The 27,051-nt window shown below is 55.6% G+C and overlaps 13 protein-coding genes across 13 annotated transcripts; 5 read left to right on the top strand and 8 right to left on the bottom strand.

Annotated features, from left to right (window-relative positions):
• Positions 1 to 117: 117 nt before the first annotated feature.
• On the top strand, positions 118 to 924 carry TRIREDRAFT_122140 (uncharacterized protein; the record flags this gene model as incomplete). Its single annotated transcript, XM_006965816.1, has 1 exon — positions 118 to 924. A coding segment is annotated over exon 1 (669 nt), but the record flags the coding sequence as incomplete, so codon positions are not given.
• A 198-nt stretch (positions 925 to 1,122) lies between these two features.
• Positions 1,123 to 3,499, top strand: TRIREDRAFT_122139 (uncharacterized protein; the record flags this gene model as incomplete). Its single annotated transcript, XM_006965815.1, has 3 exons — positions 1,123 to 1,213; positions 1,364 to 1,482; positions 1,933 to 3,499. 3 exons carry the CDS (start codon positions 1,123 to 1,125, stop codon positions 3,439 to 3,441), a joined length of 1,719 nt encoding a protein of 572 aa, XP_006965877.1. The 3' UTR covers positions 3,442 to 3,499.
• Positions 3,500 to 4,331: 832 nt separating this feature from the next.
• Positions 4,332 to 5,984, bottom strand: TRIREDRAFT_78482 (acyl carrier-like protein). The gene is made up of 4 exons (XM_006965662.1): positions 5,618 to 5,984; positions 5,265 to 5,282; positions 5,046 to 5,175; positions 4,332 to 4,921 (listed from the first exon to the last, which is right to left on the bottom strand). The coding sequence occupies exons 1-4, from the start codon at positions 5,852 to 5,854 to the stop codon at positions 4,875 to 4,877; spliced, it is 432 nt and encodes a 143-aa protein (XP_006965724.1). The 5' UTR covers positions 5,855 to 5,984; the 3' UTR covers positions 4,332 to 4,874.
• A 1,341-nt stretch (positions 5,985 to 7,325) lies between these two features.
• On the bottom strand, positions 7,326 to 8,312 carry TRIREDRAFT_62219 (uncharacterized protein; the record flags this gene model as incomplete). Its single annotated transcript, XM_006965661.1, has 5 exons — positions 7,326 to 7,402; positions 7,462 to 7,660; positions 7,745 to 7,837; positions 7,921 to 7,948; positions 8,035 to 8,312. The coding sequence occupies 5 exons, from the start codon at positions 8,310 to 8,312 to the stop codon at positions 7,326 to 7,328; spliced, it is 675 nt and encodes a 224-aa protein (XP_006965723.1).
• Positions 8,313 to 8,762: 450 nt separating this feature from the next.
• Positions 8,763 to 10,509, bottom strand: TRIREDRAFT_122134 (uncharacterized protein; the record flags this gene model as incomplete). The annotated part of the gene is made up of 2 exons (XM_006965660.1): positions 8,763 to 10,321; positions 10,383 to 10,509. The coding sequence occupies 2 exons, from the start codon at positions 10,507 to 10,509 to the stop codon at positions 8,763 to 8,765; spliced, it is 1,686 nt and encodes a 561-aa protein (XP_006965722.1).
• A 3,009-nt stretch (positions 10,510 to 13,518) lies between these two features.
• On the bottom strand, positions 13,519 to 14,480 carry TRIREDRAFT_78476 (uncharacterized protein; the record flags this gene model as incomplete). Its single annotated transcript, XM_006965659.1, has 1 exon — positions 13,519 to 14,480. The coding sequence occupies exon 1, from the start codon at positions 14,461 to 14,463 to the stop codon at positions 13,519 to 13,521; it is 945 nt and encodes a 314-aa protein (XP_006965721.1). The 5' UTR covers positions 14,464 to 14,480.
• An 846-nt stretch (positions 14,481 to 15,326) lies between these two features.
• Positions 15,327 to 16,230, top strand: TRIREDRAFT_107962 (uncharacterized protein; the record flags this gene model as incomplete). Its single annotated transcript, XM_006965814.1, has 2 exons — positions 15,327 to 15,612; positions 15,710 to 16,230. 2 exons carry the CDS (start codon positions 15,327 to 15,329, stop codon positions 16,228 to 16,230), a joined length of 807 nt encoding a protein of 268 aa, XP_006965876.1.
• Positions 16,231 to 16,453: 223 nt separating this feature from the next.
• TRIREDRAFT_107961 (uncharacterized protein) lies at positions 16,454 to 16,962 on the bottom strand (the record flags this gene model as incomplete). The annotated part of the gene is made up of 2 exons (XM_006965658.1): positions 16,454 to 16,470; positions 16,548 to 16,962. 2 exons carry the CDS (start codon positions 16,960 to 16,962, stop codon positions 16,454 to 16,456), a joined length of 432 nt encoding a protein of 143 aa, XP_006965720.1.
• Positions 16,963 to 19,060: 2,098 nt separating this feature from the next.
• Positions 19,061 to 20,234, top strand: TRIREDRAFT_107960 (uncharacterized protein; the record flags this gene model as incomplete). Its single annotated transcript, XM_006965813.1, has 2 exons — positions 19,061 to 20,004; positions 20,210 to 20,234. 2 exons carry the CDS (start codon positions 19,061 to 19,063, stop codon positions 20,232 to 20,234), a joined length of 969 nt encoding a protein of 322 aa, XP_006965875.1.
• An 18-nt stretch (positions 20,235 to 20,252) lies between these two features.
• On the bottom strand, positions 20,253 to 21,370 carry TRIREDRAFT_122131 (uncharacterized protein). The gene is made up of 3 exons (XM_006965657.1): positions 21,161 to 21,370; positions 20,609 to 21,087; positions 20,253 to 20,531 (listed from the first exon to the last, which is right to left on the bottom strand). Exons 1-3 carry the CDS (start codon positions 21,260 to 21,262, stop codon positions 20,390 to 20,392), a joined length of 723 nt encoding a protein of 240 aa, XP_006965719.1. The 5' UTR covers positions 21,263 to 21,370; the 3' UTR covers positions 20,253 to 20,389.
• A 921-nt stretch (positions 21,371 to 22,291) lies between these two features.
• Positions 22,292 to 23,349, bottom strand: TRIREDRAFT_62577 (uncharacterized protein; the record flags this gene model as incomplete). Its single annotated transcript, XM_006965656.1, has 2 exons — positions 22,292 to 22,849; positions 22,933 to 23,349. 2 exons carry the CDS (start codon positions 23,347 to 23,349, stop codon positions 22,292 to 22,294), a joined length of 975 nt encoding a protein of 324 aa, XP_006965718.1.
• Positions 23,350 to 24,649: 1,300 nt separating this feature from the next.
• Positions 24,650 to 25,204, top strand: TRIREDRAFT_4154 (uncharacterized protein; the record flags this gene model as incomplete). The annotated part of the gene is made up of 3 exons (XM_006965501.1): positions 24,650 to 24,667; positions 24,767 to 24,955; positions 25,061 to 25,204. The coding sequence occupies 3 exons, from the start codon at positions 24,650 to 24,652 to the stop codon at positions 25,202 to 25,204; spliced, it is 351 nt and encodes a 116-aa protein (XP_006965563.1).
• A 351-nt stretch (positions 25,205 to 25,555) lies between these two features.
• On the bottom strand, positions 25,556 to 26,757 carry TRIREDRAFT_62480 (uncharacterized protein; the record flags this gene model as incomplete). Its single annotated transcript, XM_006965655.1, has 4 exons — positions 25,556 to 26,057; positions 26,133 to 26,280; positions 26,338 to 26,469; positions 26,655 to 26,757. 4 exons carry the CDS (start codon positions 26,755 to 26,757, stop codon positions 25,556 to 25,558), a joined length of 885 nt encoding a protein of 294 aa, XP_006965717.1.
• Between the last annotated feature and the right edge of the window lie 294 nt (positions 26,758 to 27,051).

Here is a 27,051-nt window from a genome sequence, read left to right as displayed (position 1 = left end):
GTAAATCAGGCGCATATCACGCCGTGCCTTTTTCCCATCGTCTTGTTCCGTCTTCGTTCTTCGCTTGGGTTCCCCTTCTTCTTCTCCGGCTTCTCCTTCCTCTTCCTTGCCTAATTCGATTCTTCTTTAAATCGTTCGTTTTGCCTTTTGGAATTTGGCCTCTCTGCCGTACCATCTTTCGCTTCTCAAACCGCAAACATTTGCGCTCTCCCTATATCGACCCCTATACATACATACCTTTTTACATGTAAGCCGATGGCCGCGGTCCACGACCGATACGCTGTGCTGCCGCCTCCAGGGCTACGACGGCCGGGAGCGCTGCTACGAGCCGTGCTGAGACACAAAGATTCTGCGGGAGACCGAAACCGCAATCTCCATCGTCAACAAGCCAGTAATACCGGCAGCAGCCTCAGTCACCACCAGCAGCAACAGCAACAACAGCAGCAGCAACAACAGCAACAGCAACAACAGCAACAGCAACAACAGCAACAGCAACAGCAACAGCAACAGCAACAGCAGCCGGCAGCCTCTCGGGAGACGCAGACACACGCGCAATCACACACGCAGAAGCACATGCACATGCAGCACATGCAGCAGCGCCGGTACATGTACCTGGACCCGTACCAGCAGCAGCAGCAGCAGCACATCCAACACCCGTTCGGAGGCCCGGAGGCGGCGTCACCAGGTTCTTCAGCGTCAGGTTCTGCATCACCAGGTTCGGGCAGGTCGAGTTTGTGTGGTGCCGGCCAGGCGCAGGTGCAGGGCCCCCCTACATGTACAGGCGGCACCCGGACGGCTACAGCGCCGGCCACTGCTACATCCAGTACAGGCCCCTACGCGCACGAGGCCACCTGCACAGGCCCTCCAGCTCCCCCTCGCACAGCGCCTCCAGCGCCTGCTCCAGCGCCCCAGGCGGCCCCCTCCGTCCCCTCCATCCCCGCCCACGCTGCGCTTCGGCCGCCGCTACACAACCCGAGCAGCCTGAGCCCGAACCCCAATTTCCCCCCTCTCTCGAGCCGACACGCTCGCAGCACTTCCTCTCCTCTTCCTCTGGCCTCACATCCGCTCCTCCCAGCGCTCGACCAGCGCCGCCTCTCGCGACTCTCGTCTCCCGCCGCCACGATGCCCGAGTATCGCCACATGCGCAGCGGCAGCCTCAGCATCCCCAGCGCTGCCCACGGCGCCCATCACAGCATGCCGCGCAGCCCGCCCAGTACGTTTGCCCTGCCCTGCCCTCTTGAGCCCTTTCGTGTTACACCTCTTGTCTCTGGCCTCTGCGGGCCGCTCACACGACCACCACCTACATCGCCCGCCAGAGTGCCCGACCTTGCGCTGACCTCGTTTGCTTGCTTGCTTCTCCCAGATACGTCGCACGTTCCGTGCAAGTTCTTTCGCCAGGGCGCCTGCCAGGCCGGCAATGCCTGTCCCTTCAGCCACGACCTGGGCGCTGCCTCCGAGACCATCTGCAAATATTTCGCAAAGGTGAGGGTGCTTCTTGACTTGGTCTCCTTGCCGTCTCCGCCTCTGCCGCAGCCTCCGCTCAGTCCTTGCCCGCCATGTCCTCCATTGAGTCTTTTTGCGTCTCGTCTATCCATCTACTTGCCTTGCCTTGCCGGCCCATTGAGTCGATCAGTGGGAGGAGACAGAGACGATAAAAAAAAAAGAGAAGCCAAAAAAGACTCCATACTTTCTTTCCCCTTTGGCCGGAAACACCCGCAGCCGGCAAACGTCCACTCCGATGCCCCTCCGATATGGCCTCACTACAAGACTCTCCCTCTTAAACCCCCCTCTCTCTTCCTCTCTTGCGTGCAAACAAAAAACGGATTGTGCGGGGGCCCTCCGAGGGCTTTGTTGCGCCATGGCAGGGCAGACCATGGCCAGCTGCGTGTGTCGAGATTGGTTGGCTGACCATTGGCTTTTCTTTCCTCTTAGGGTAACTGCAAGTTTGGCCCCAAGTGCGCAAACATCCACGTCCTGCCCGACGGCCGCCGAATCAACTACGGTAAGAATGGCGTTACCATCGGTCCAAATCCCCTCAACCGCGCGGGCGGTGCCAGTCCCGTCTCACAGACCCAGGGCGCTGTCAGTAGCCCCTTTGGCCATTCGACCGCGAGCGCCCTGACCACGTCCCTCTACCGCGCCGATCAGCCCGCATACCCTTACCTCGGTGATGAGATGCAGCATCTCGGCCCTTCCGGCGGCCACGACAACGGGCCCCCGACCATTGATGCGCCCTACTCCGTCACAGAGTCCAACTACGGCTCGCCGCCCGACGACGACCCCTCTCGCCTAGGCTTTGGCCTGTCCCCCGCCGCAAAGGGCCTGTCCGTCCTCGATGCCCCGTTGCCCGCCTCGTTCGACTCCAACGGCATCTCCAACGCCGCTCGCTTCCCTGCTGCGCCGTGGCCCTCGTCCGTGCCGTCCAAATTCGGCCTGGAGTCGCCCTCTCCGTCGCTCAGCAGCATCAAGGACTCGCGGACGTCCGAAACGCTCAAGTTGCTCCACTCTTCCGCCTTTGGATCGTCTGAGCACCTCGCAACTCCAATCGCCGGCAGCCCGCCAGACTCGCAGCACCTCTCCGGCGAAGAGTACTTTGGGAAGCGAATTATGCATTCGACCAGGTACCCCAAGCCGCGGCTGCTCAGCGCCAGCATGCCCAAGAACATGGTGGACCGCGACTGGGAGGCCGAGTTTGCCTTTGGCGACGACGATAACGTGCCGGAGAACCTTGTTCCGGGCGACCTGCAAGATCTCTTGACCCCGGCAGAAAAAGCCCGCAGAGGCTCGATGCGAGACGAGAGACCCGACTTCAGCCTGGGCAGCCTAGGCAAATATGGCAGCCCTATTGGCTCAAGCCCGAGTCGATGGGGACCCCTGTTCCAGCGTCAGAAGGAGGAGGAGGAGATGACGAGATCGGCCCGAAGCGCTGCCGGATCAGCCTTTGGCCATGTTGGGAGCCCCCTGCGCAACTCGATTCTTGCCAAGGAAATGTCGGACGACCTCTCTGGGGCCAATGGCCGGCCATCTGCCATTCGGTCTGGAAGCGAATCCATGTCGATGCTTTCTCAGCAGCTGCAACGGAGCCGGCTGGATGACACCCTGAACGGCTCCAGCCCTCTGCTGCACCCCACCGTCACGCGCAGCGCTAGCAACGGTATCTCGCCCATTGGCAAGGACCGCAGTCTGGAGCGCCACGTCTCGAGCAACAGCATCGGTTCGTCCGTCAGATTCACCACCCCGATAGACGAGGAAGATCCCGCCTTCGTCTTCAGCATGGAGGAGGAGGAGGACTCGTCAGCGGCTAAAGCCCGCAAGCGTGGCTCTTCCGGCTTGGCCATTGGGAGCTACAGCTCCTATGCCAACGCTGCCGCCAGCAAGGGAGCGACATCTTCGAACGGCGCCAAAGAGGGGAGAGATGCTGTACCAGTCAATGGACGATGATGTCCTTGCAAAGAGGACGAAGTCCAAAAAAAAAAAAAAAAGCATGGCGGAGCATTTTCTTAGACGAGATGACCCTCCCAGCCCTTGAGGACTAATGAACCGACGGAGGAATCATGACCATGTTTTGATGAAGGCATGACAATCTACGAACCAGACGACAGCGCTCCAGGAACACTCAAACTTGGAAACCGAGAGTTCATTTCACCGAAATTTCCGGACGGTCTTCCATACTGCTTACTTCCATCGCACATATTTGTTCTTCTTTGCAACATCGTGGCAATCTGGAACACACAAATCCATCATCCGGCATCCAACATCGCCAAGGGTTGGGAAGGGGGAGGAAAACAAAATGGGACCACAAGGGGGTGTACATATACTACTATATAGGCTGGAGTTTTTTTTTGCGTTTTGCCCTTCCTTTCCCTTGTTCCCCATCCTGGGCATTTTTTTTCTTTTGCATTTTCGATATCGAGGAGCCACCTAGGACGGCCACGCCCTGAAGCCATATCTCTCTCTTCTGGATCGCGGGGTGGTTTCATTACAGGCGTTTTGCAGCATCATAGTATGATTTTTTTTCTTCTATTTGCTCTCATCATCAATGGAGACATGATGAAAGTACGAACCCACTGGATCGTTAGTTCATGGCATCCCTTCGGGTCTCTGCTCTTCTCTTGAGATTTGGATTGTACTTTTTGCACAGACACAAACAGGCAAGCTACTTGGGTCAAATAGTGAGGGGGTGGGTTGGAAATAATAACAGTCCTCTTTGGCGAGGCCAATCTTGGATTTAGTTCTGTACCTTATCTGTCTGAGGATTCAGGCGACCATATCAATACGTTCTACGAGACCAACACAGCGATTCTACCGGTATCCAGGTTCAAGCAAATGGTGGAGAGTAACATGATTCTTCTATACACTAGTACAAGGGATGAAGCTGCCCAAGGGGAAAAAAGCCTCCTTGCCTTTTTTAACAGCTTCTCCAGACCACCCACCCATCAATACAGCCGGCTTCTTTTGTTTTTCTTCTTTTCTTTTCCCCCTGATTTCCTACCCGATCTAACACTTCCAACACGCTTCAACACGCCCTTCTTTGCACCCGTTCCGTCCGTCCGAGCCTGGAAATCACTGAACTGCCTTGAACCAAACACCCCGTGTATTCCCTCCAACAGATTTAGAGAAGAATAAGTTGGAAGTTTTTTTGCGATTAAACAAACGATTTCGCCCTGTTTTCTTTTTTTTACATGTTTGTTCGTAGTTTTGCGTCTCGATATCTCCCATCCCATGATCCAGAGCTCGTTCTTTATCCGGGTAATAATCCAGGAGCGGGCGAATTGTTCGAGTCAAATAGCGAGCGAGGGTGTGAAAGGGTGGAAAGAACTAAGGTGCCCCAAGTGAAAATTTTCCAGAGTCGTGCGGGTTCGGGGAAGGCGGATTTAGTGAGCGTCGGGCTGGTTGAGGATGTACTCGACGGCCTTGTCAACTGCAACGCAGGGAAAAAACAAAAAAACAAAAGGTCAGCATGGATACATTGCAATCAGGGCATATGCATTTCCTCGAAAACAAAAACAGGATTGGAAAGGAAGGAAGAACGGGGATCGTCGTACTGGAGTGGATGCTGTCGGCGTCCTTGTCGGGAATCTCGATGCTAAACTCCTCCTCAATGGCCATGACGACCTCGACGGTGTCGAGGCTGTCGAGGCCGAGGTCGTTGGCGAAGTGGGCGGTGGGCTTGATCTGTTGAGGGTTGAAAGCGGTAGTGGTTAGATTGCTATGTCATCATCATTCGTTGGGCGTGAGGGAGAGAGAGATTGGTTCGGACGTACGTTGGCGGCGTCGTTGACCTTGTAGCGCAATATCGTTAGCAAAAAGGCTCTCTCAAAGATATAAAACACTTTTCAATGAAAAGAGAAGGCCGTGGCGCATGTCGGGACAAGGGCGCTGTCTTGATGTTTGCACACCCCGCATGCTCGAGCATCTTTTCCCCCCCGCGCCTCGCATCACGAACTCTTGACATCTCCAGCCTCGCCTTGTCCATTGCGCAGCACTCTTCTTCTTCCACACAATGCACATTCCGTGGTGATAGCATTGATAGACAGCATTGCCTCTAATCCCCATGACCACATCTCCCCTCACGAGCGCCATTTCAGCGCAAGCAAAAAAACGTCAACTTGCTTACCTTGTCGAATCCCTGCAGAAGGCTCATGATGCGGCCCTCAACCTCCTCCTTGTTCAGGCCACCGCCGGCGCTGTACATGCGCACCCCCATGACGCTCTGTTGGATGCGCAGGGGAGCAGCAGCAGCGGCGCGAGGAGCGGCAAAGGCAGCAGCAGCAGCTGTTCTTCGGATGGCGACGGGTCGGGCGACGGCGCGGACGGCCGAGGCGGCTGTGCGGAGGGCGGCAGTGCGGAACATTTTCGCTTCTGTTTTCGAGACTTTCCGAGTATCAGGAAGAAGAGAAAAGAGGAGAGACCAATTGGAGGGAGAAAGGGGGGGGGAGAGAGGGTTATTGTTGAGAGTTCGAGGGGTGGTTCGTTTGTCGTTTGGGCGGGTTTTTTCTGGTGACGGGTTTGGTTTTGATGTTCGGCGGGATGGATTAAATTTCTCGCTGGCTATTACTCGGTCATTTGGGGAGGCTTTTCGGAGCTGGGAGCTGGACCGGGTCTGGCGGTACAAAGGTACTTACTATTACAGTGACTTACCTGGAAGCAGTGCTGTAAAAAAGATGGAGGGGGGATGCGGAGGGGGGGAGGAAGAGGGGTCACGTGAGATGAATCAGCGGGAATGAGGGGCTTGCCATTGGGTCGTGGAGTTGGATGAAGCTCGTCGTTTGAACATTACATGCATTAGGTAGCTTGACAAGCATGGTTCAAGATGGTGTATTGAAACGGTTCGACGATCTGCCCGAGAAGGGACAATTGTGAGGTTAACATTTGGCCGGCTTGAAGCATAGCCTATGACTGCTTGTTGTGAGCAAAGCTTGATTGCATACTTTGGGCTACGGTGGCTGGAGTTGCTTGTAGCTGAATGTGCTGAATGTGTAAAGGTGGGAGAATGCTTCCACGAGCCATCACCCGCAGAGTGCAGTTTGCCCTACAATCGTCGTCAAGCACATTGATGACGAGTGCCTTGTCACCACCTAACGCAAGGTCATGAGAGAACATGGCAAAGACGACTGCGTGAACACATGACGTTTACAAATACGTCTATATATATTTTCCTTTAATGCCTCGCATTTAAAGCCATCCTTCCTCGCGCTTCATATCTCAAGACCCACGACCCTTTCCAAGTCTACCAACCAGGTATTTGAACAAATTAACAAAGATCGACATGAAAATCACCATAGGAATGATAATGCGCCTGGTGTATTTACTGCTAAAAGCCTCCAGCAGAATCAAGAGGAAGAATCAGTATGACGGGCCTCCACACGGTTGTGCTATGAAAGACACGGCAACTACCCCTGACGGAGACGGCAGCCCAGAATTGCCTCCCAGAGAGCTCTGTGCGATACCATACCAGCGAGCAGAGGGGTTATCATGCCTAGTACCACGGGTTTAAACCCCAATGAAACAACATCGGATGCCTTAGCATCAATAAATCTGAACAACGCGGCCTGCCTGGATATCAGCAACATTCACAATATGCTGACCTTTCGCTACTGCGCAGCTTGAAAGCAGCAACAATCACTTCGTTGTCCTCCTACATGGTCAGCCGGCTCCTAGATACTTGGAATAAACCTTCATCAAAGTTCACCGAGTCTGAAACTTGAATCAATGGCCTTTTTAGTTGCAGCGCCTAGTTATGTACAATCCTCGCATCACGCCTCTTTTGATTGCCTCTCCGCCCCACATCATACAAGAAGGAATTAAATGTTTTTGCGTCGTCTTTATCGGTAAGGTGAATCAGCGCGAATGGCAGCAGCGAGCTCAGGCTCCCACTTGTCTCCGTTGGACAACAGCTTCTCTGTACACTGTATCAGTATGCCATTCCAATTTTTCCTGCACGATTCCAGTAAGGCTCACCCTTGTTGTACAGCAGCTCTTCTCTGGTCTCGGTGGCGTACTCTGCGTTGGGAGACTCCACGATGGCGTCGACGGGGCACGACTCCTGGCAGAAGCCGCAGTAGATGCACTTGGTCATGTCAATGTCGTAGCGGGTGGTGCGGCGAGAGCCGTCGGCACGCTCTTCGGCTTCGATGGTGATGGCTTGGGCAGGGCAAATCTGTTTGATTCACAGACGTTGTCAGTAGGCTTGTTCCCGGCGCATTGCGCTTCCACGATGGCTGGGGGGGGAAGGGAGCCTTACGGCTTCGCAGAGCTTGCAGGCAATGCATCGCTCTTCGCCAGAGGGGTATCGTCTCAGCGCGTGCTCGCCACGGAATCGGGGGGATATGGGGCCCTAGGATGACTGTTAATCGGAGCTCAATGGCACAGAATGACCCTGGATGGGATATGGAGGTCATCCCAGTGCAAGTTGTGTACCTTTTCGAAGGGGTAGTAGATGGTGTAGCTGCGTCCCCAAGTCAGCAATTCCGCGCCTGAACAAAAAGAAAAACTCCCCCAATCGTCCATCCTTAGAGGCCGGGATATACATACGGAGGTCGGAAGAACTGCTCGAGCAGGACATACATTCCCCTGGCCATCTCGGTCATGAGGAAGTACTTGCCCAGCCGGTCCAGCAGGCTGTCCTTTTCCCACACCCACTCCGTCTTCTTGCTCATCCGGAAGTTCTGCGGCGGGGCTCCCTTGGGCGTCGCGTATCCTCGCTGCTGCTGCTGCTGCTGGTAGAATGTAGGAGAGGCGAGCATCCTCGTGGCCATCATGAGCGAGGCGGACGAGGCCGGAGCTCCAGCCAGCTGGCGCCTGGCCAGCATCGAGACGGCGAGAGTGGGCGCCATTGCTGTTGTCGTCGGGATCTTTCGCTGGCGAGACGATTGGCAGGTTGGCCCGAGGCAACGGGGCTGGTTGTGTCGTCGATTTCGGAGGGGAGAGAGGCGAGAGACGTTTTTGGCGACGCTGGACAGGGCTCTTTTGCCTCTTCTGTCGGAACGGAGTGCCTTGTTGCTAGTGCTTTGCTGCGGGATTACATTGCTAGGCCAGTGATTGGGCGACGGCTGCTCGTGACATGGCACGTGATCTTGAATTGCTACAATGACGCCAGTTGCTGGGTACTAATGTCATCTCCTGCCAACACTATCCTCGGTAACTAGACAAGAAGCAAAGTAGAAATAACCAAAAAAAAATATGGAAGAGATATGATAATCACAAGCTCATTACGCGTTAATCATGGCAAACCCATCTCAATAAATCAACATCAAACTCCCTCAGAAACTCTTCTCCCAGGACCCCCACCACACGCCCATGTTAGCCGCCACCAGCAAGTCCAGCATCTTCAGCCCCTCGTGGTAGATGATGAGCTTCCCCAGCTTGGCCCGCGTGCCGCGATTGCCTCCTCCCGCTTTCTCGCCTCCAATGTTGAGGTCAAAGGGCGACATGACATCGTCGTCGTCCCTGTACTCGGAGCGGTCCATGGCCGACTTGATGATCTTGCCGAAATGGCCCAGCCGGTTCTCACCGTCCCCCTTGGACGCATCGCCAGTGGGAAAGAGATCGGAGCCCGGCAGGTTGAAGCGCAGCTCGCTGACGACGGCCGACGTGGACTTGGACGGGTTGGAATCCGGGACCAGCGGGTTGAAGCTCCCGACTTCGCCCTCGTGGAGGAAATGGTAGCACAGCAGGCTTCGGCCGCCATTGCCCGTGCGAAACTCGCATCTTCCGCCCCAGGGGCTCGTAAAGGTGTACCCCCGCGGCTTCATCCTGTCGGGCCGCGAAGACGTCGGCGACCCGCTCTTCTCTCCCGAGCTTACAGAGTTGACCGATGCCTCGCTGCCCTCGCGGTTGTGCGCCTTCTTGCGCACTGCCTGCCCGACCTGGTAAAACTTGGATCGCATGGCAGAGCCCAGGCTTCGCGAGTAGGCCATGGTGACTTGTCTGTAGAAACTGTGGCCGTCTTGCGGCCCGGCCATGTCCGCCAAGGATCGATCGGCATCCATGCTCCGCCTAGGACGCATAGCGCTCGACGGCCTCGTGCGGAACTTGGCGTATCCTGCATTCTGGATGTGTATGTCGATGGACGGGTGCTGCGGAGAGCGGCGTTCTGGTGAGGCGGAGAGATGTGCGCCAGACTCTCCGGCTAGGGGAGGCACCTCGTAGGATGAGATTATGCCCACATTCCATTGATCACCCCTCCCTGGATCCCTTCTTATGAGATTCAAAGTAAACGGTGGCGTAGAGGAATCGGTGCTTTTCAGCGGAGACAGGGAGCGGCTCTGCCTTGTATGGCCGGCGGTATATGCCCCGTCTCTGGTTGGCTCCCTGGATCGCGCTGTGTCGTCCATGGAGAGGCGGGGTTGGGATACATCACTCTGCTGCCTTGGCCCGACGGGCTTGCGTCTAGGAGCAGATGCGCGTAGTTGCTGTGGTGCTTGTTGGGGATTCAGCTCGGAGGAGCTGTCTGAGAGCCCCAAGCCCGAATCATCAAGGCGTCTGGGAGGCAGAGGGGGCGCATAGTCGACGTCCCTCGAGTTGAAAGGCGCATTGAAATCACTCGGACGCGCAGGTAATGGGTCACCGATGCTTGGGGGATATTGTGGTTGATCTCCTTGTATCGAGATCTCAGGGGCAACGCCAGGCACCGGCTTTCGGGCAATGGTCCTTGTCATGTAGCTCTCCTCACTGGACCTGCCTTGAGACTCCTCTCTCAGTGGCTGAGGGGCGTCCATGCCCAGCATGGGAAGTTGGAGGTGGACATAGTAGAGGCTGCCGGTAACATCTTCAATGGTGACATTTTTCAGCCGCGGTTTGAAGGTTGAGAGGATCACATCTGTGAGTTCATCTGGTCAGATCTGACTTTGTAAACGAGCGTATCTTGACTTTATAAATACCTCTGACGCCCGGGACTCTGGAAATGTAGAGGGTCAAGGGTTGCTGTATCTCTTCTGATGGGTTTTCGGGATAATTGGGGGGATTCGCCGCCAGCAGATTTATCTTGGCGAGTGAATGAGCCTCCATGATGGATCAAGAGAATCGCAGCACAATATGCCTCTGTTGGGGAAGAAACGGCGTGATGCAGGAACCAGACCGGGAAAAAACCAGGGTATTTCTATCTGCTCGCTCAATGAATGGTAGAGGCTAGTATTCGCTATGCTTCTGTTTGCGCTATCAATCATGTGGTTCCAGTCAGGACGAGCATGACCACGACGCTGTTTCTGGTCTCCTTTCTTCTTTGCCTATGAAAAGAAGTCCGAGGGTCGCATGCAAGGATTGTGCTGCAGGTGCAAAAGGATCCGATGCGGATAGTAGTATCAACAAGGGCCGGAGAAATAAAAAAAAAAAGGCGGGCTGGACGTAAGCCGAACGAAGAGATTGATGACTGCTGCCAATTGCCGGCAGAACAAAGACGCAGATCTGGGCCAAGAGAAAAGACAGGGGAACCGGATATTGTTACTTCAGATGCTCGACAAACAGAGACAACGAGAGGCTCTCCGACCAGCAGTGATTTTATCTTGTGATCAAAACGAAAGACGGGGCCAAGGCAAAGATGTTTGCTGTCAGAGTTCTTGGTCCATCGGATGTGTCCTTGTTCTTGTTCTTCTGGTGATAATAAAGAAGGCAGGCTGAAATGAAATGTTGCCCGACTCTGAGCGCGCCCCCGAAGAAGAGCGAGCTAGGAGAGAAATGACAACGTCACCGCACCGGGGCTGTGTTGAAGCTTGGCCTAGCCCGGTTTTTCCTTTCCAGGTTCTTTTTTATTTTAGGGGGGGGGGAAATGCTGAGATCAAGAGCCGGTGAGCGAGCCGATAGGGCGAGCTGGTTGGACCTGCGAGCCTTGAACCTGGTGATGAGGCGTCAGCTGTGACTTGTCGGGGGGCGAATTTGGCAGCAAGGTTGTGCTTCGTGTGTCGTAAGGTAGAGAACACGTATGTTGGACTTGGGCTGAGCGTGTTGGTGTTGATATTGGGAGTTTGTTTTGGTTGTTGTCGAGTCATGAAGTTGTTTGCGTTTTGGTTGCTTGTGGCGATGGATAGGTAGGTAATATTAGTGGGCGAGCTGTGGTCGCCTGTTGGGTGGTGATGCAGCGGCACAGTGTTAAAAGCACTATCGATAGTCGGTATCAATCGATGCTTAACACAGTGTGTTACAGCTGGGTTGACTGTATTTACGACCTGCTGTTACTAGGTACTCATAGCGGACCGTGTCGATCGATGCCCGACCTGGATGGAGATGTGCCCTGATCTCCATGACCTCATTTAGTACATGGACAGCTTCCAAATATAACTTCAACCTCGTCGCTGCTTCATCACTCTCAACTCTCATCAACTCGCACACACACGAATCGCCAGCACACGCGTATTGCCGTTCCCAAAATATCCTCAACTCCGGCCCTGGTCCTCCCCCCCGCCTTGAACATCCCAAAGCATTCATTGATGGCATCAGCAGAGCCGTGCCAATGATCAAGTTTCATGTATGCACGCAACAAATAGCCTACCTCATGTATGCAGTGCCATTTCACCTGCTGCCGTTGCTGCAGGCGGTGCAGCATTGGGCTCTGCAGCACGCATTGATGCAAAAATAACCGCGGCGTTACATCCATTGAAGCTTTCCCCTTCGACTCTTGCTTGAAGCTAACGCCAGAGCCTGATTCTACTCTACCGAGCCTGTTCGTCTCTGCTGCAACACGGCAGAGCATGATGCGGCCTGCACGCATCCAGCTCGATTCGGCTGCACAGCCCTCCTACACTGATACGATATCGGACCTGAATCTGGCCTTTTTTTTTTTCTTTCCTCGTCGGCTATGGACAGTCTGTGGCCGTGGTGGTGAATGGGAAGCCGGTGTGGCAGTTCCAGCACGGGGTCGACGTTGCGCAGGCGGTGACGGTCTGCGTGACGACGCCTGCGGCCTGTGAGCAGCCGCAGGGAAGAGTGACGATATCTGAGGGGGGCTGAGGCGTTAGATGGCCTGGAGCGCCACTGAAGAGAGAGGGGGATAAAGAGGGATAAAGAGGGATAAAGAGAAAGAAAGAGAGAGAAAGAGAGAGAAAGAGAGAGAGAGGATCAACTGACTATCGATGATGCAAAAGTCGCTGGAGCAGTTGAACTTGCAGCCATCGCTGGTGCCCGGGCGAGTGGTTACGGTGACGGTAGGGACACAACTGATGGGCGATGCCTGTGCGTGCACTCCGGATAGGAGACATCTGTTGGATTGCTGGGTTAGCGTTGAGTGCTGGCTCTTGTAGATGGCATACGCTGCGAGAGTGAGGGCGGTGCTGGAGGCGAGTTGCTGCATCTTGAAAAGTGCAAAGACCTTGCTCAAGGGCTGAACCGACTTTGACCTATGCGTCAGAGAAGCCTCTTCGAGACAGCTCGGCTCCTCTTAATACCCGTCGAGACAGCTTGGCTTCTCTAAATACCCTTCACAACGGTCGAACCCGTCGCTATTCTGGTGGCGCGACGATGTCCCGTTGCGAGTTAGCTGCAGTCTGAAGGTGATGCCATTCACGCTGATAGGCTGGGTGAAGGCATTGAGCGAGGGCTGAATGGCTTGGCGATGCAGGGCATGAGGGGTGCAGAGTGGTGAGATGCCCACTGCTGCTCCAAGAAGAGAGCTTCTCTCGTGATGATTGTCTGTGAAATGATGATGAAATACCATGGAAGAAAGTCCATCTAGCGAGCGTCACTTAGACGCATATTGGACCAGGTTGGATCAAATGTCTTCTTCTGTCAGAAGCAGTTGAAGCTTGAACCATGTCCCGTAATCAGAGCATATTAGCCGGACATGATATCGTGCGTAGATGTAAATTGCGGCTGAAGCTGGGGACTATTGAATACGAAGACTCACTTGCCTCTGGCATGGCATGTGCTCCAGAGAGACTCGTGTCTTATGTAGCTAGTCCAAAGGGGGCAGCATCCCGAGAGTTGCAAATGAAGCTGGATACCACTGCGCTCTGCCTCAGTCCGAACCCTTATGCCCTTGGAGGTGGTCCAATGTCTATTCTAAAGAACCTATGTACCGATCACCGTCTATCGTTGTGCCTCGGCTCTATACGCAGCAACAACCTCCTCAACCACATCCTCCAGCCTCTCATCTTCCAACCCCAGCAACTCCATCGCAAAGCCATCCCTCTTGGTCCAATCCGCATCCAGCGCCCCCAGCACAAAGACAATGTCCTCAACCGCAACCAAAACAGCCTCCTCGTCATCGCTCTCCAGCCTCTTCCGCGCATCCTCCAGGTACGCCTTGGAATCAACCTGCCGAACAGTCCACTTCTCCCCCATGGCCTTCTCCAGCGCGGCCAAGATCTCCAGCTGCGTCGGGTTGAAGCTCTGGACGTAGAGCCTCCGGTTGCTCGTCTGCTCCGGCCTCTGCAGCACCCTGACCGTCGCCTCCGCGATGCGCCTCAGCGTCGACGCGGAAGCCCTCGCGTGCCCGCCATCCAGGATCTGCGCGGTCCTCGTCGCGAAGTCAAAGTGCAGCAGCCCGTGCCTCAGCCCGTGGTCGAAAAAGTGCCCGCACACGAGCGCCGTCCAGGTAAAGGCCGAGCCCGGGCGCGCGGCAAAGGCCTCGCACCGCTCGCGCACCAGCGTCTTGCGGCGGTACAGCGGCAGATACTCCTGCGGGAGGGCGTCGGCGGCGTCGCAGCTGCCAAAGTCGGCGGGGATGAAGCGCTTCACGCCGGCGTGGAAGCTGGCCTCGACGAGGCGGAGGTGCTGGTCGCCCTGGCCGAGGGGAAAGGCGGCGATGACGGCGTCCTGGCCGGCGAGGGCGGTGGTGAGCTCGTCGACGGCGAGGTCGGGGCTGACGATGATGCGGGGGATCGAGGGCGAGGCTGAGGAGGTTGAGGACGAGGTTGAGCGCTGGAGGATGGAGACGTCGAAGCAGTTTGCCTGGACGAGGGCGGCGAGCAGGACGGAGCCTAGAGTGCCGTTGGCGCCGACCAGGCAGACCTTTTTGATGGGGGATGTCATGGTTGGCTTGGGTGAGGTGTGTGTGTCTTATATGAGATGAGAGAGTGAGTGAGTGAGTGAGTGGCGTTCACGTGTGTGAGTGAAGACAGGGGAGGGTGAAGCTCGAAGAGAGAGGCCTGGATTGGGGTTGCGGGGGTGGGGTCCAGGGTTAGGGGGATGAGGGCTATATCCGGACATGACGAATGATGCAGATCGATGAGATGAAGATGGTTTCAGAGAAGGAGAAATAGCAGATGATGATTTGAGATTTAGATGATATGTGATCAAGCAGCTGCAATCAATCTTATCCTGGAACCCAGGTACCACTGTCCTTACATAGGTAGCTAGATGACCCTTACGCAAGCTTTACACAGGCCTGGACTTTAGCTACCCTTCGGCTCCGAATGGCTTCAGACAACCCCCCGAAACTCCACAAACGCCGGTTCCTCCACCGCGATGTTCCCCCCCACGCATGGTAGCGAGCGCGAGGTACGGACTTTCTCGGCTGTCCGAGATGGAAATAGCGCGCCAGCCATGGCATCTTGTCGATGGTTAACGCCGGCTGTCGTTGAGCGTATTTGCGGAGCCGGGGGTCGAAAAGAGGCGTTGAGAGCTCCGTTGCGTAAGGTAGGCAGGATATCTGTTGACGATGGTGTTTGTTTTTGCGAGGATGAGGATTGAACGCCACTAGAATAAGTGGCTGGATATCTTGATGGGTATATAGGGGGTGAGGTGGATATATAAAGTCTACAAACGCCTACACTTGTATAACGCTCGTCTCTCACGACCACAAAGACTCACTCTCACACCACTTACACCATCAACTCAAGAACACTGACCGACCGACCAACCAACCAACCACAAGACAACCTCAGCATCACACAATGGCAGACAAGCACATCCTCCTCATCACCGGCGCCAACACCGGCATTGGTTACGAGGCCGTCAAGGCCCTCCTGCGCTCTCCCAAGCCCTACCGCATCTTCCTCGGCAGCCGCACCCTCGAAAAGAGCCAAACCGCCATCGAGGCCCTCGCCAAGGAGTTTCACTCGTCGCAGAGCACCCTCGAGCCCGTCGCCGTTGAGCTGGAGAGCGACGAGTCCATTGCCAAGGCGTTTGAGGCCGTCAGCGCAAAGGTCGACCGCATTGATACTCTTGTCAACAACGCTGGTTCGTCTCTATCATCATGAAACAGTCCCCAATTTTTCCTCATGCTGTAAGTGAAAAGATCTAGCTAACACAAGGGGTTTTGTCTGCGTGTAAACAGGCGCAGCATTTGACACCACCGACTTTGCAAACGACGTCTCCAACGCCCGGACAATCTTCAACAAGGCCTTTGACGTCAACGTCACCGGCACCCACATCGTGACGGCCACCTTTGCCCCCTTGCTCATCAAGTCCGCCTCCCCGCGCCTCCTCTTCCTCACCTCGGGGCTGTCGACGCTGGAGGCGCACTCGCGCGACTTCTACCCTCCCTGGGCGCCCAAGCCGCAGGCCGGCTGGCCCAAGAAGGGCGTCATTGCCAACCTCGGGTACAAGAGCAGCAAGACGGCGCTCAACATGGTGATGCTCAACTGGCACTGGCTGCTCAAGGAGGACGGCGTCAGGACCTTTGCCATTAGTCCCGGGTTTTTGGCGACCAACTTGGGGGGCGTTCCGGAGATGCTCAAGGCCATGGGGGCGGGAGATCCGGCCATTGGCGGCGAGTTTATCAGGAAGGTTGTTGAGGGGGAGAGGGATGCGGATGCGGGCAAGGTTGTCAACGGTCAGGGCACGCAGCCGTGGTAGATAGATGTGTGCGTGTATGGAATCTGTGTGTACACTGTCAGCGACGGCTTGATATCGAATGTCTTTGAACTATTAGACACTCTTCTTACCTTTTTTTCCAAAGTCGCTTGCACCGTATCATATCTTGAACCCCTTAAGGGGGGCCAGCCTGTGGTGGTTGGTTGACTTGCATACATGGGAGGCTATTTGAATTGTTAGCGACTGCTTTGCCAAACGCATCCATTTAGTAAGGGGTCATGCCTGTTTTACCTTTCATGTAGCATTCAGTCACCACATGACCCCAACAACCACCCGAGGAGCAGGCTCCGCCGCTCTACCGCGGTTCTTGATCCGCCTCTTGAGCCGATCCCTGTACGGCTCCCTCCGGAACCTCGCCGGCACCGTCCTGCCCACCCGCTCCGCGTGGAGATACTCCAGATGACCGATCCACCGGTCCAGCATCTCCGCGTCCTTGAGGAGCATCCTCCCCTCGGGGCTGTCTTCCGGCAGCGCCTCCAGCCGGGCCTCGTACAAGCGCAGCTCCTGCTGGAGCGTCGCAATCTCGCCCTCGGTGGGAGGGGACTTGGGCTTCCGCTCGTAGGCGGGAGGAGGGGGACCGAGGGGCAGCTCGTCATCGGCGCCATGGGCGGCCTCGGGCTCGTCGCCGCGGAGCTTGCGGGAGACGCGGTGGAGGTTGGCTCGGACGAAGACTTTGAGCCAGATGATGGCGGGGGGTGTCTTGGGAGCGGACATTTTGGTTTTGTTTTGTTTTTATTTCAGGATATATAAAAACAAGGAACGGAAAGGGAACAGGAGAGGAGAGGATGGAGATGTGTGAGAGATTGTGAGATGGTTGTTCTCTCAAGAGCTGAACTCGGGAGTATGAGATTCATTATATAGCTGTTCAGATGCTCTCTTCTTCACCCCAATCTCTCTCGAGTTCTGTGTTGTTGGGGAAGAGGGCAGTTGACTAGGCTGTACGGAGTCATTTCAGGGACGCCTCAGTTGTAGAGTTTTGAGTTTATTCATTATGCTTAAGCTTAATACCCCTTTAGCGGGCTCTTGAAGAGACGAAGCCATCTACACGACAGTAGATCTCGGCTGTCTCCTTCGGTTAGAGCCTGTTAACAAAGGCTGCAGACTAACATTTGCCATCTGGGTTATTTGGGCAACGTGCTTGTCCTGAAGAGGTGTAGCAGATCCGAAAGATGGGAAGCGATATCTCTTCTGTGATTCATGGACTGCTTGGTGGCTTATGGAAGGTTTCGTGGCCCAAGCCGAAGACTACACGAGGAGCTCATTAGTGGTGTTGACGGTTGGGGTTGTTACACTGCTCAAAGTGTTCGGTTGGGAACATGGCGTCCATGGCGAGGTCAAAAAACCGCTGAGCTGCCGAAAGTCAGCCCGGCAGAGCATTGAGTTGATGAGAAAAGGCAGCCTTCTTTAAGATTCCATCGCTTAGAAACGCTCATTGTCAACTTTCACAACACCCTTCGGAACTAGGTCCGGTGTAGATATTGCGGCGTCTTGGAAAACCCCTTTTCTCCAAGCATGGTGAGAGCGGCGTTGTCCGGCAAAGCCTTTAGCATGGGCACAACTAGACGATACAGCATGAAGGTACTCGGTGAAACCACGATACCTTATACTGTACAGAGTTCATTTGGACAATGTGGTCGGAACATATGAGCGTCTTGTTCATTGAGCTGAAGCATCACCTCTAATTAGATGATATGTGTATTGGTCCTCCTTTCAATGCTATAGACTCGCCAATTACCATTTAGTTACTTCTCCCAAACGAACCTTTGTCGTAACATCAAAGGGATCAAAAGGACTGAATAGGTAACCCTTTGCACAAGGTCATGCTAAATTTAGCATCAGATCAACCTCTCGCAGTGTACTGGTCAGCATTGCGAGATACACGTAGTTTCAGTAAAGATGCGAGGCCAATTCGATCCATCAACCCCTTCGCCCGGAACACACACTGCTACATGGTATTAGCAAAAACCTATACTAGTAGCACATCTCCATCTGCGGAATGCTCGTGCTGTCAAACACGAAACACGAAAAAGCCGCGGCTGACGAGAATTCCTGCTCGCAAAGCATTCCTATCCCTCGGGCTGTCGCAAGGCTGGTACCATAACGGAACAACGCCAGTCTCTTTCCCCCTCCTCCCTCCCTCCCTCCTCCCCCCCTTTTTTCCCCCCAACCTAGGTAATGACTACACATGTCTCAGCTCGACCTCTAATAGTGATAGAATTCCCAGCTCAAAACCATGATATAGAACCTGAAAAAAATCCACTTTGGAACCCAGCCTCTCCATCGGTCCCGCTGCAAGTGTTCCGTGCCGTGAAGTGGCATGTTGCACATCGCATACCTACCAGCTCTACCTTCCTCCCTAGGTTCGCAGATCTTGCTACAACGCTCCGCGTACATACTACTAGTACTGCACACAGCTGTTGACTATTACAAGTATCGCGCACCGTTGATATGAATAGAATTCTAGTTACCTTCGATACGAACAGAGTGTCGGGTCGCGTGGCATCTGCGCGATTGGCTCTCATAGCTCATGTGAGGCTGCACATACATTCCCCGTATGTCGCGGAAAGCAGCCCACGGCCGTTGTCCCCGTGCCCAAATCTGGCGATGCATCCCTCTGAGAGGTTGGAAAACCCCCCTATAGATGTATATATAACATTGCACGATTCGCTCTTCCTCTCAAAGCAGATCCAGCAAGCCCTCATCACACCTCGTGTGCCCAACGCTCCAGCAGAGCACCTAAACACCACACACAGACACTCACTCACTCATTGAAACCTCCACACATCCCATCATCATCATCACCATCAACACAATGTCCCGCCTCCTCCTCCTCACAGGCCTGCTAGCCGCCAGCGTCGCCGCCCAAGCCGACCACGCAGCCCCCGGCTTCAAATACATCGGCTGCGTCGAAGCAGACGCCCCCTCCTTCCCCTACAAGGCCGTCCTCTCGGCGGCGGCGCCCTTTTCCGCAGAGCAATGCCAGCACGCGTGCCACGAAAAGGGGAAATTTGCCGCCCTCAACGGCGAGGACTGCCACTGCGACGAATCATCATCACCTTCGTCGTCGTCGTCGTCAGGAGCCGAGCCGCAGTACAAGGTCCTGGACGAGTCGGTTTGCCAGATCCCGTGTATCGAGGCCGACAAGGCGGCTGGCTTCTGCGGAGGACCAGAGTGTCCTGTTTCGGGAAAGAAGCGCTATACTCTGTACAAGAAGGAATTCGACGACGATGAGTGCGAGAAGGAGCACGGAGACAAGAAAAAGGACATTGGCGGCAGCGGCGCCTGGAACAACAACAACAACAACAAGGACCTGCCCACAAAGACGGCGACCGAAGTCAAGACCATCACATCCTGCCCGCCTGAAGTCACAGACTGCCCTCTCACAGCAAAGGCCATCGACCCGCCGTCAACCCCCATCACAAAGCACCATCACAACGCCGCTGCTGCGTCGGCAGAGGCAGAAGCTCTGCCGCGATGCCCCGACAAGTGCGGGCCTCCTTGCGCGGCCTCGGGATGCCCGCCTTGTCCCTTTGGCAACTGCCCGCCTCCGTGTCCGCCGGGATGCCCCTTTGCGCCTCCTCCTCATGTGCACACGAAGCTGGAGTGCGACGGCGAGCACTGCAAGACGAAGGCGCATGCGGCGGCTTCTTCTTCGGGTGTCAAGCTTGTTACGGATCCTGTGGCTTCGCATGCGTGGCCGACTTCGCAGGGGGAGGTTCCGACAAAGGTGCCGGATACAATCAACGGAGGGGCGAGGTATGAGGCTGGTGTGATGTTGGGGGTGACGGCATTGGTTATGGCTGTGTGCTTGTTGTAAGGGGAGCTGTTTGACTGGAAGAGGTTATGTATTGAAAAAGGGAGGATTATGTGGAGGTGGTATGGTAGTACATGCAAGTTTCGAGGCGTTGAGGAGGCTGCTTGAGAACACGACTTTGATGACTTGTATACGCTCGTTCAACAGTTTGCACAAGGCTAGGTGTTATTGAATCTTGGTGAATATCGATGGCAAATCCCTTTGATCGTTCGGTTCCAGTCTCGTCAAATAAGAAATCCAAGTGACAATAGCTCAGGGGATATTCATACCAACTTACAAAGAGAATCCAATCAAGGCGAGTCAAACGCAAAAACAAGGCCACAGACTTCACCTCTTGGGAGGGTCCGTCAAGGGCACGTACCGCACCCCAAAGAGCTTCTTCCTCGTCACGTTGCCCTCCTCGTCCTTTTCGATGCGCCACACGCTCTGATCCCATCCGGTGGCATCATCGTCCACCGGAATAAACATGCTTGAAACCCCCGCCGTCAGCACCAGTATACAAAACAACAAAAAGAGAGAGAGAAGAGAGAGAGAGGAGAGACTCACCATCCCGGCGCCTTGAGCTGCTCCAGCAGCGGAGCATGCACCTCCTTGGCCGCGGCCCCAACATGAATCACATCCCACTGCTGGCCAAACTGCTCCTCGCCCGGCCGCGCCGGCTCCTTCCAGCCGAGCCTCCCGTCGCCGACGACGAACTTTGCCCTGCCCTCGTCGAGCAGCCGGCTGCCGTCGGGGCTCTTGCGCATGTTGGCCTCGCCGAGGGCGCGCAGCTCCCTGATGTGCTCCAGCCCGACGACGAGGCCCCGGTCGCCGACCAGCTCGGCAAAGATGTGCGTGAGGTAGCCCGAGCCGGAGCCGACGTCGAGGACGCGCGGCGCCGGGGAGGCGTCCGAGGGCAGCAGCCGGGACAGGACGTTTTCAATGGCCGAGGCGTGCATGTGGGGGGCGGAGATGGTGGCGTCGTAGCCGATGGATTGGGGGGAGTCTTGGTAGGGCATGGCCGGGGCGTAATGCCTTCGGTCGACCTGTTCCAAGCGTTAGATGTGTTGTATTCTTGGGGACAAGCTGAAGCGGAGAAGCAGAGAAGAATGGCCATGCCTTGAGAAAGGCCTCCTTGACCAGAGGCTCGGTGATGAGGCCGTGAGTCCACAGGTTGGCCACGAGCCCTGCGTTGGAGCTTCCCGAGCAGCGCCACGCCATGCTGATGCCTCGTCGAGCCTCGAGTCCGGCGGCAAGGAGGATGCAAGCGCCAGCTGACTTGAGCAACAAGGCTGGACTGGGGAGTCTGGTTATGGAGAGAGGGCGAAGTGGAAGAGCCAGGGTTTGTGTTGTCCGTCGGGGAGCTCAGAGGTAGGATGGATGCTGTGGACGGTCAAGACGGGTTCACGATACTAGTAAGCAAATGATACGATCGACGATAGCTCGGTAGGTGATTGCAGGAAGGAAAAGTATCAGTGAGAATGACAAGATGTTATGAGGGTATCGAGAGTTATCAGCACGGCATGATGTGAGAAAGACGTCAAAGGATCCGTCCGTCCCATGAGCTGAGCTCCCGTGCTGACTGATGGAGGTAGGTTGTAAGTCATTCACCAGCTAGCTGCTCGAAGTAATACCCGCTGCATGTGCCCACAATGGGATTGATGAGAAACAGACACCCGATAGCGCTCAAGCTCGCCATCAACCAGCGGGCCATCTGCAGACCCCGCACGACGCGGGGCGGCGGCTAGCGGGCGTTAGTGGCCGCTCCAGGCCTGTAAATTAGTGGAGGGCCCTGTAAGATTAGGTAAATTACAGGATGCACGCCATCACTGGATGGGACCAGACCCGACCATGGATTCCAGTATCTGCCAGCTGGAGACGCTCCCAGTGTGAGCAACTTTCAATGATCTAATCATTCAGTCTTACTCGAGAGCAGAGAACAGACATGTCTGAGCAGACGTGTGGCTCACTGTGGTGGTATATTGATACATTCTACATAAGAGAAGCGTGCTGCGCGTGATGCCTCAGAACTAGGAATGCAAGTCTCCCCAACGCCAGAACTCATGCCACAAACTCGATAAAGCACGGCAATGAGGCAAAGGACAAAAGTCTTGCCTGCTATGAACAACCACGTCCCCTCACTCTCCCTTCCACAACCCAAACGAAAAAAAGCCACTCGGCGGCAAAGCAACAACAACGAAAAGAGGATACGCAAACGGTTTACGTCTACAAGAAGAGGAAACATCCGCTCTATACCACGTGCTCTGCGCTCTCGCCCTCGGCAATGACCGGAACGCCGAGCCCTCGGTCGGGGCTCTGCAGCACCAGTTGCTCATGCCGTCGGGCTCGCATGTACTCGGCCACGCTCCGGATGAGGAGGAACCAGCCGACAACCATCAAGATATAGGCCATCCAGTCGTTACCAGAGATGCCAGAGCCGTCATCACGAACATCGTCGGGATCAAAGTTGTGCGAGTTGGGATCTGGCGGCGCCGCATATCCGTCGGGACCCGTCATCGTTGGCGCCTCATCGGGCGTCTCCCGCATATAGAAGCCGTACTGGATCAGGGTGATGCCGAGGCCTGCTCGCGATCCGTTCTTGGCAGCGTGAGTCGAGTGGAGGAGGTAGGTAAGCAGGAATCCGACAAGCTGGAATGAGGTTGAGATCATGCCGTTCCAGATGAATGAAAAAACCGAGCCGACGGGCATGCCGTCCACATAGACTTCGTCGGCACCTCCGTAGCCGGGCGCAAGAATTGTCGTCTCCCAGTACGGCGGGGCGGCATCGGCAGCAGCTTGTTCGTACGTCTGCAAGGCTCGTTAGTATTGAATCTTTCATAGTGATTTTTCAAGACTTGAAGTGTCAAGAGGATCGGCAAGGTGGGACATACCGGTGGCTGTTCCTCCTTTTCAGCATTAACATCCGTCCGCTCAGGTCGGGCTGACATGTTGGCAAACACTCCGTCGGTCCCAACGCCGCCTCCCATCACTCGGGGTCGTGACCCAGACGAAGCGTTGTCCGGGGTCGCTGGGGTTGGTGCAGGCGCCGTCGGAGCAGAGGACCGTGCAGAGTCGGCAGATCGGATGGTCGGCGTCGAGTTCTGCCGAACGAGTCGTTGTCTGTCGTCGGCTTCGTCGTCGCTGGCATCGTCGTCATCAAAGGCATCGGCGAGATCGTTGTTGACCCGGCCATTTCGTGTCGGCGAGGAGGCGCGGGAGTGGAACGACGGGGGTGGCGAGTTGGGGATCTGGGCTCGGCGCTGTGGAACATCATGTTCCTCGTCTTCGTCGTGGGCATTTACCTGCATCAATCGAGCGTCAGTCTTGCGCCCACCGTTGACCGAAGATCAGGTGTCTTTCAAGGGGGACTGAAAATATATGAGCAGCCACGTACCCTCTCGTAACGCCCAGACATGATTGCGATGGTTGTTTGCTAAAAAAATTCACGCAGCGCGGAGGAAACGGCGGTGTTTGAGGAGAGTTGGTGATGTCGTAATCGGGTCACGAGCGCCGTTGAGAAAAGGAGCGCAGATCGGGGAAAAAAGCGACGCAAAGGGGCGAGGAGAAAAAACAAAGGAGAAGGAAGACGAGAGGTGAAGAATTTGAATCGAGACACAGGATCAAGGCGACGAGGGTATAAGGCGCGAAGAGGAACAAGAGAAGGAAACGAAAATCAAAGAATGAACAGAAGAATCAAGTCGTTTGTCGAGGAGTCGAGGCTTGGAGATGAGTTGGTGAAGAAGTGGAATGAACGGATGGATGGGGAAGCAGGCAGAGAAAGGCCCTGCGCTTCAGGTCACTTTAGGGATTATGCGGCCACTGATGGCTGATGACCAATGACCCCCAGCCCAGCGCCAAGGCAGGGAGGCAACCTGGACCTGCCGGTGCACTGCGAGGTACCTGCGGGACCGGCCGGAAGACAGCTGCGCTCTGGGTACTAGCCGGTAGCGACGCGCGTACCGGTACTCGACTTCTGCAGGAGCGCTCTGGAATGATCCAGGCAGGGACTCTTTGGGGGTCTTTCGGAGGCACTTTTTGCGGGGGGGGTTCGGGACCCTCGTTTGGCGCTTTCGGCGCTGTTTATTGCCTGCAGTAGGTGTGTACCTTAGTAGTAGTACAGGCTCTCCCGGGCAGAGTCAACTGAAGGTGCAGTGGCTGGGTAGGTTGCTCTTACAATGCCCAGTACGAGATCCGAGGCTCGTACCGGAACCTGCGCGTTTGTTGCTCGGAGGAATCAGATGAGGCGCTGTCGATGATGTCTGGATGCTGTTTTGCATCGCCTTGTCTAGGTAGCTCCGGGGACCGTGCGCGCCTCCGGAGGCTGCAGAAGTAGCCGGAACGTCTGATGTCGCACAAGATGCACGCTCTAGCGCACTTTCAGCGGTAACCCAGTACTTTTTGCAGCTGCATGCGTATTGGAGCTCGCACTGTGGAGCCAGCACTGTATGGGCGGGAAAGTTTGCATCAAGCTCAGAAATTCGATATCTTGGCTCGGCTGGTATCCCAATAAATAGGTGGGCAGTCCATCCGGTTTGCGAGACAGTGACGACAAAAAGAAAAGAGGTTGCATTTTGCGCCAGAGAGAGAGAGTCGCGCATCCTGTTGACAATGTCGCGATCACTAGCAGTGAGTTTTTCATTCCCTTCTCCAATTGTTCATGCGCATTCCGACTCGTTGATGGATCTGGTGAATCACTGACTGACTGACACCTGCTTCCAAAACCAGCGCCGCATCTACTCCGACGTCTTCGCCAAATGGCCCAAGCAGGACCTCCGGCCGGACTACCAGTTCCAGGACGTCCTGGGCAAGGTCGTCGACGAGCGGTTCAGCGCGTACAAGCCCGCCATGGAGACGGAGGAGCTGCTCAAGGCGAGGGCGCTGCAGTTTCTGGTGCAGAACAAGTTTAGGGACAGGGTGCGCAATACACACAACCCTTTTTTCTCTATTATATCTGCGTTTACTGGTTTCTTCGGTTGGGTGATGAGAGATTGCTAACTGACGGGTTTGCGGACTGTCTAGTATAAGCTCAAGGGCCCCATGCTGCAGCCAAAGAGCCAGCCGACGTATTTCGAGGACCTGGTCAGGGAGATTGAGGAGGCGCCCAAGAGGACCTGGCTGGAGAGGTTGGGCAAGAGGTTGTCGGGCATGATTAGACTGCAGTGAGGCAGTGAACGGGAGAATTGGCATCGACATCGACAGGGACACTCGGTCGAGATCGAGAGCGACTACACATTGGCAACGAACGAGACAGGCATATAAAAAACAAAAACAACGGAAAGGAGGGCAAAGGGCTACATATTACAATGAGAATTGGGCACGAGGGGGAACGAGATACCAAAACGACGTTCTTTATTTGCAATCATCACCGTACATAACGAATATACATACACTTACAACTAGTGGCTGTTCCAAAACCAGGTTGCATGTGCCCATCTAAATCCTAAACGCCAGGCCTGTCTTTTTCGTTCTCCTTCTCCCGTCTAGCAGCACCTCCCATGTCCCTACATCTCTCCCTCAGATGTACTTCATCTCCGGGTCCAGCTTGTTCATCAAGTCCATGCTCTTCTCATACATGGTAAACACGATTCCTCCACTCAGCACCAGCCTCGCCAGCCGGGGCAGCGCGCCGCTCCAAAACGTGAGGATGCCCTCCTGCTTGAAGATCATGGCGGCGCACCGGAACGTGTTGCCGTACATGGACTTGGCCTCGATGCTCTGCATGCGCGTCTTGACCGTGTCGAGCGGCTGCGTCACGTACACCGTCACCAGGCCGGCCAGGCCGCCCATGGCAAAGGTGCCGACGGCGCCGAGCTTCTCGCCGGGCGCCGTGTACGACTCGGCGATCTGCTTGAAGAAGTTGTAGGCGCCGAAGCGGGTGGCGCTGTTGGCGGCCTGGCGGGCCGTCGTCGGGACGAAGCCCTGGAAGAAGCCGCGGATGCCGCGCTCGCGGGCGATGATGGGGACGGCGTGGAGGAAGCCGCGCATGCGGGGCTTGGGGGACTTGCGGTCGTCGATGCTGAAGGGGTAGCAGATTAGTTAATGGGAACGTTAGGAGACGTAAAGGCATCATGTGCGGAGGGGGGGGCCATACAGAGTCGTCTTGATGCTCTCTGTAGGAGTGACGGCGAGCAGCGATTCCGTGACGCCGGCACCAAAGCCAGCCAGGACGGTTCGCGGCCCGGATAGCTTGCCGTTCTCGTCGGCAAGAAGGCTCTTGAACTGGTCAAACGCAACAAATCCTAGCACCTGTGTCAGAACCTGTCATCATACAGCCAGCTGTCGCATTGCCTGCGTACGGATTCCCGCCTTGGCGGCGTTGCCAATGATGAGCGTGGTGCATCCCGCGTACCACTGCGTTCCAAACGGAGGCCACGGCAGCTTCTGGCCCTCTGCTAGCCGTCTGTTGAGCTGCGATCTTGTCTTTGCGACTGCAATGTATCTGGTCAGTGGTTCAGTCGCCGAGGCGAGAGGATGTGGTTCCTCGGATATCAAGGAGGTAGCGGTGCGGACACACATTCGGCGGGATATGTAATGGCTATGTCAATCAATCGAGAAAGCAGTCAGTATATCAGGATGCTCGCGTGACTCGTGGCAAAGGCGCATCACGACATACCGATTTCAATCGCTCCGGCGGTTGAGCCAGCAATGATGGATCGCAGCGCATTGGGGCGCTGCTTCTTCTCAGCAGCCGCCGGCTCCTTGGTGACTGTCGCCATTGCGCTCGTCCTGTTACCGAACAAGCAGCAGCAGAAATGGCAGCAGTTCGATTGGAGGGGGCTCGACTTGGTTAAAGAATGCAGTCAATCAATATCCCGTCGTCTGGTTGCAGTTCCTTGGCCTAGTAGCGGTTTAGCGGTAGATTTTGAGTTGTCTGCGGCCGGAAGATGGGGTTCCGATGTCGCCGATTAGCTGCCCGCGAAAGTGACGGGGCCGCTCCCGGAGCTGGTCGGCAAAATTACTCGTTTCGACGACCTGCCTGTGAATCTGGGGGGGAAGACACGGGACAGCTT

The sequence above is a fragment of the Trichoderma reesei genome (assembly GCF_000167675.1).
Source record: "Trichoderma reesei QM6a unplaced genomic scaffold TRIREscaffold_10, whole genome shotgun sequence".
In the NCBI taxonomy this organism is placed as follows: Eukaryota; Fungi; Ascomycota; class Sordariomycetes; order Hypocreales; family Hypocreaceae; genus Trichoderma; species Trichoderma reesei.
This window is presented reverse-complemented; position numbering and strand designations above follow the sequence as displayed.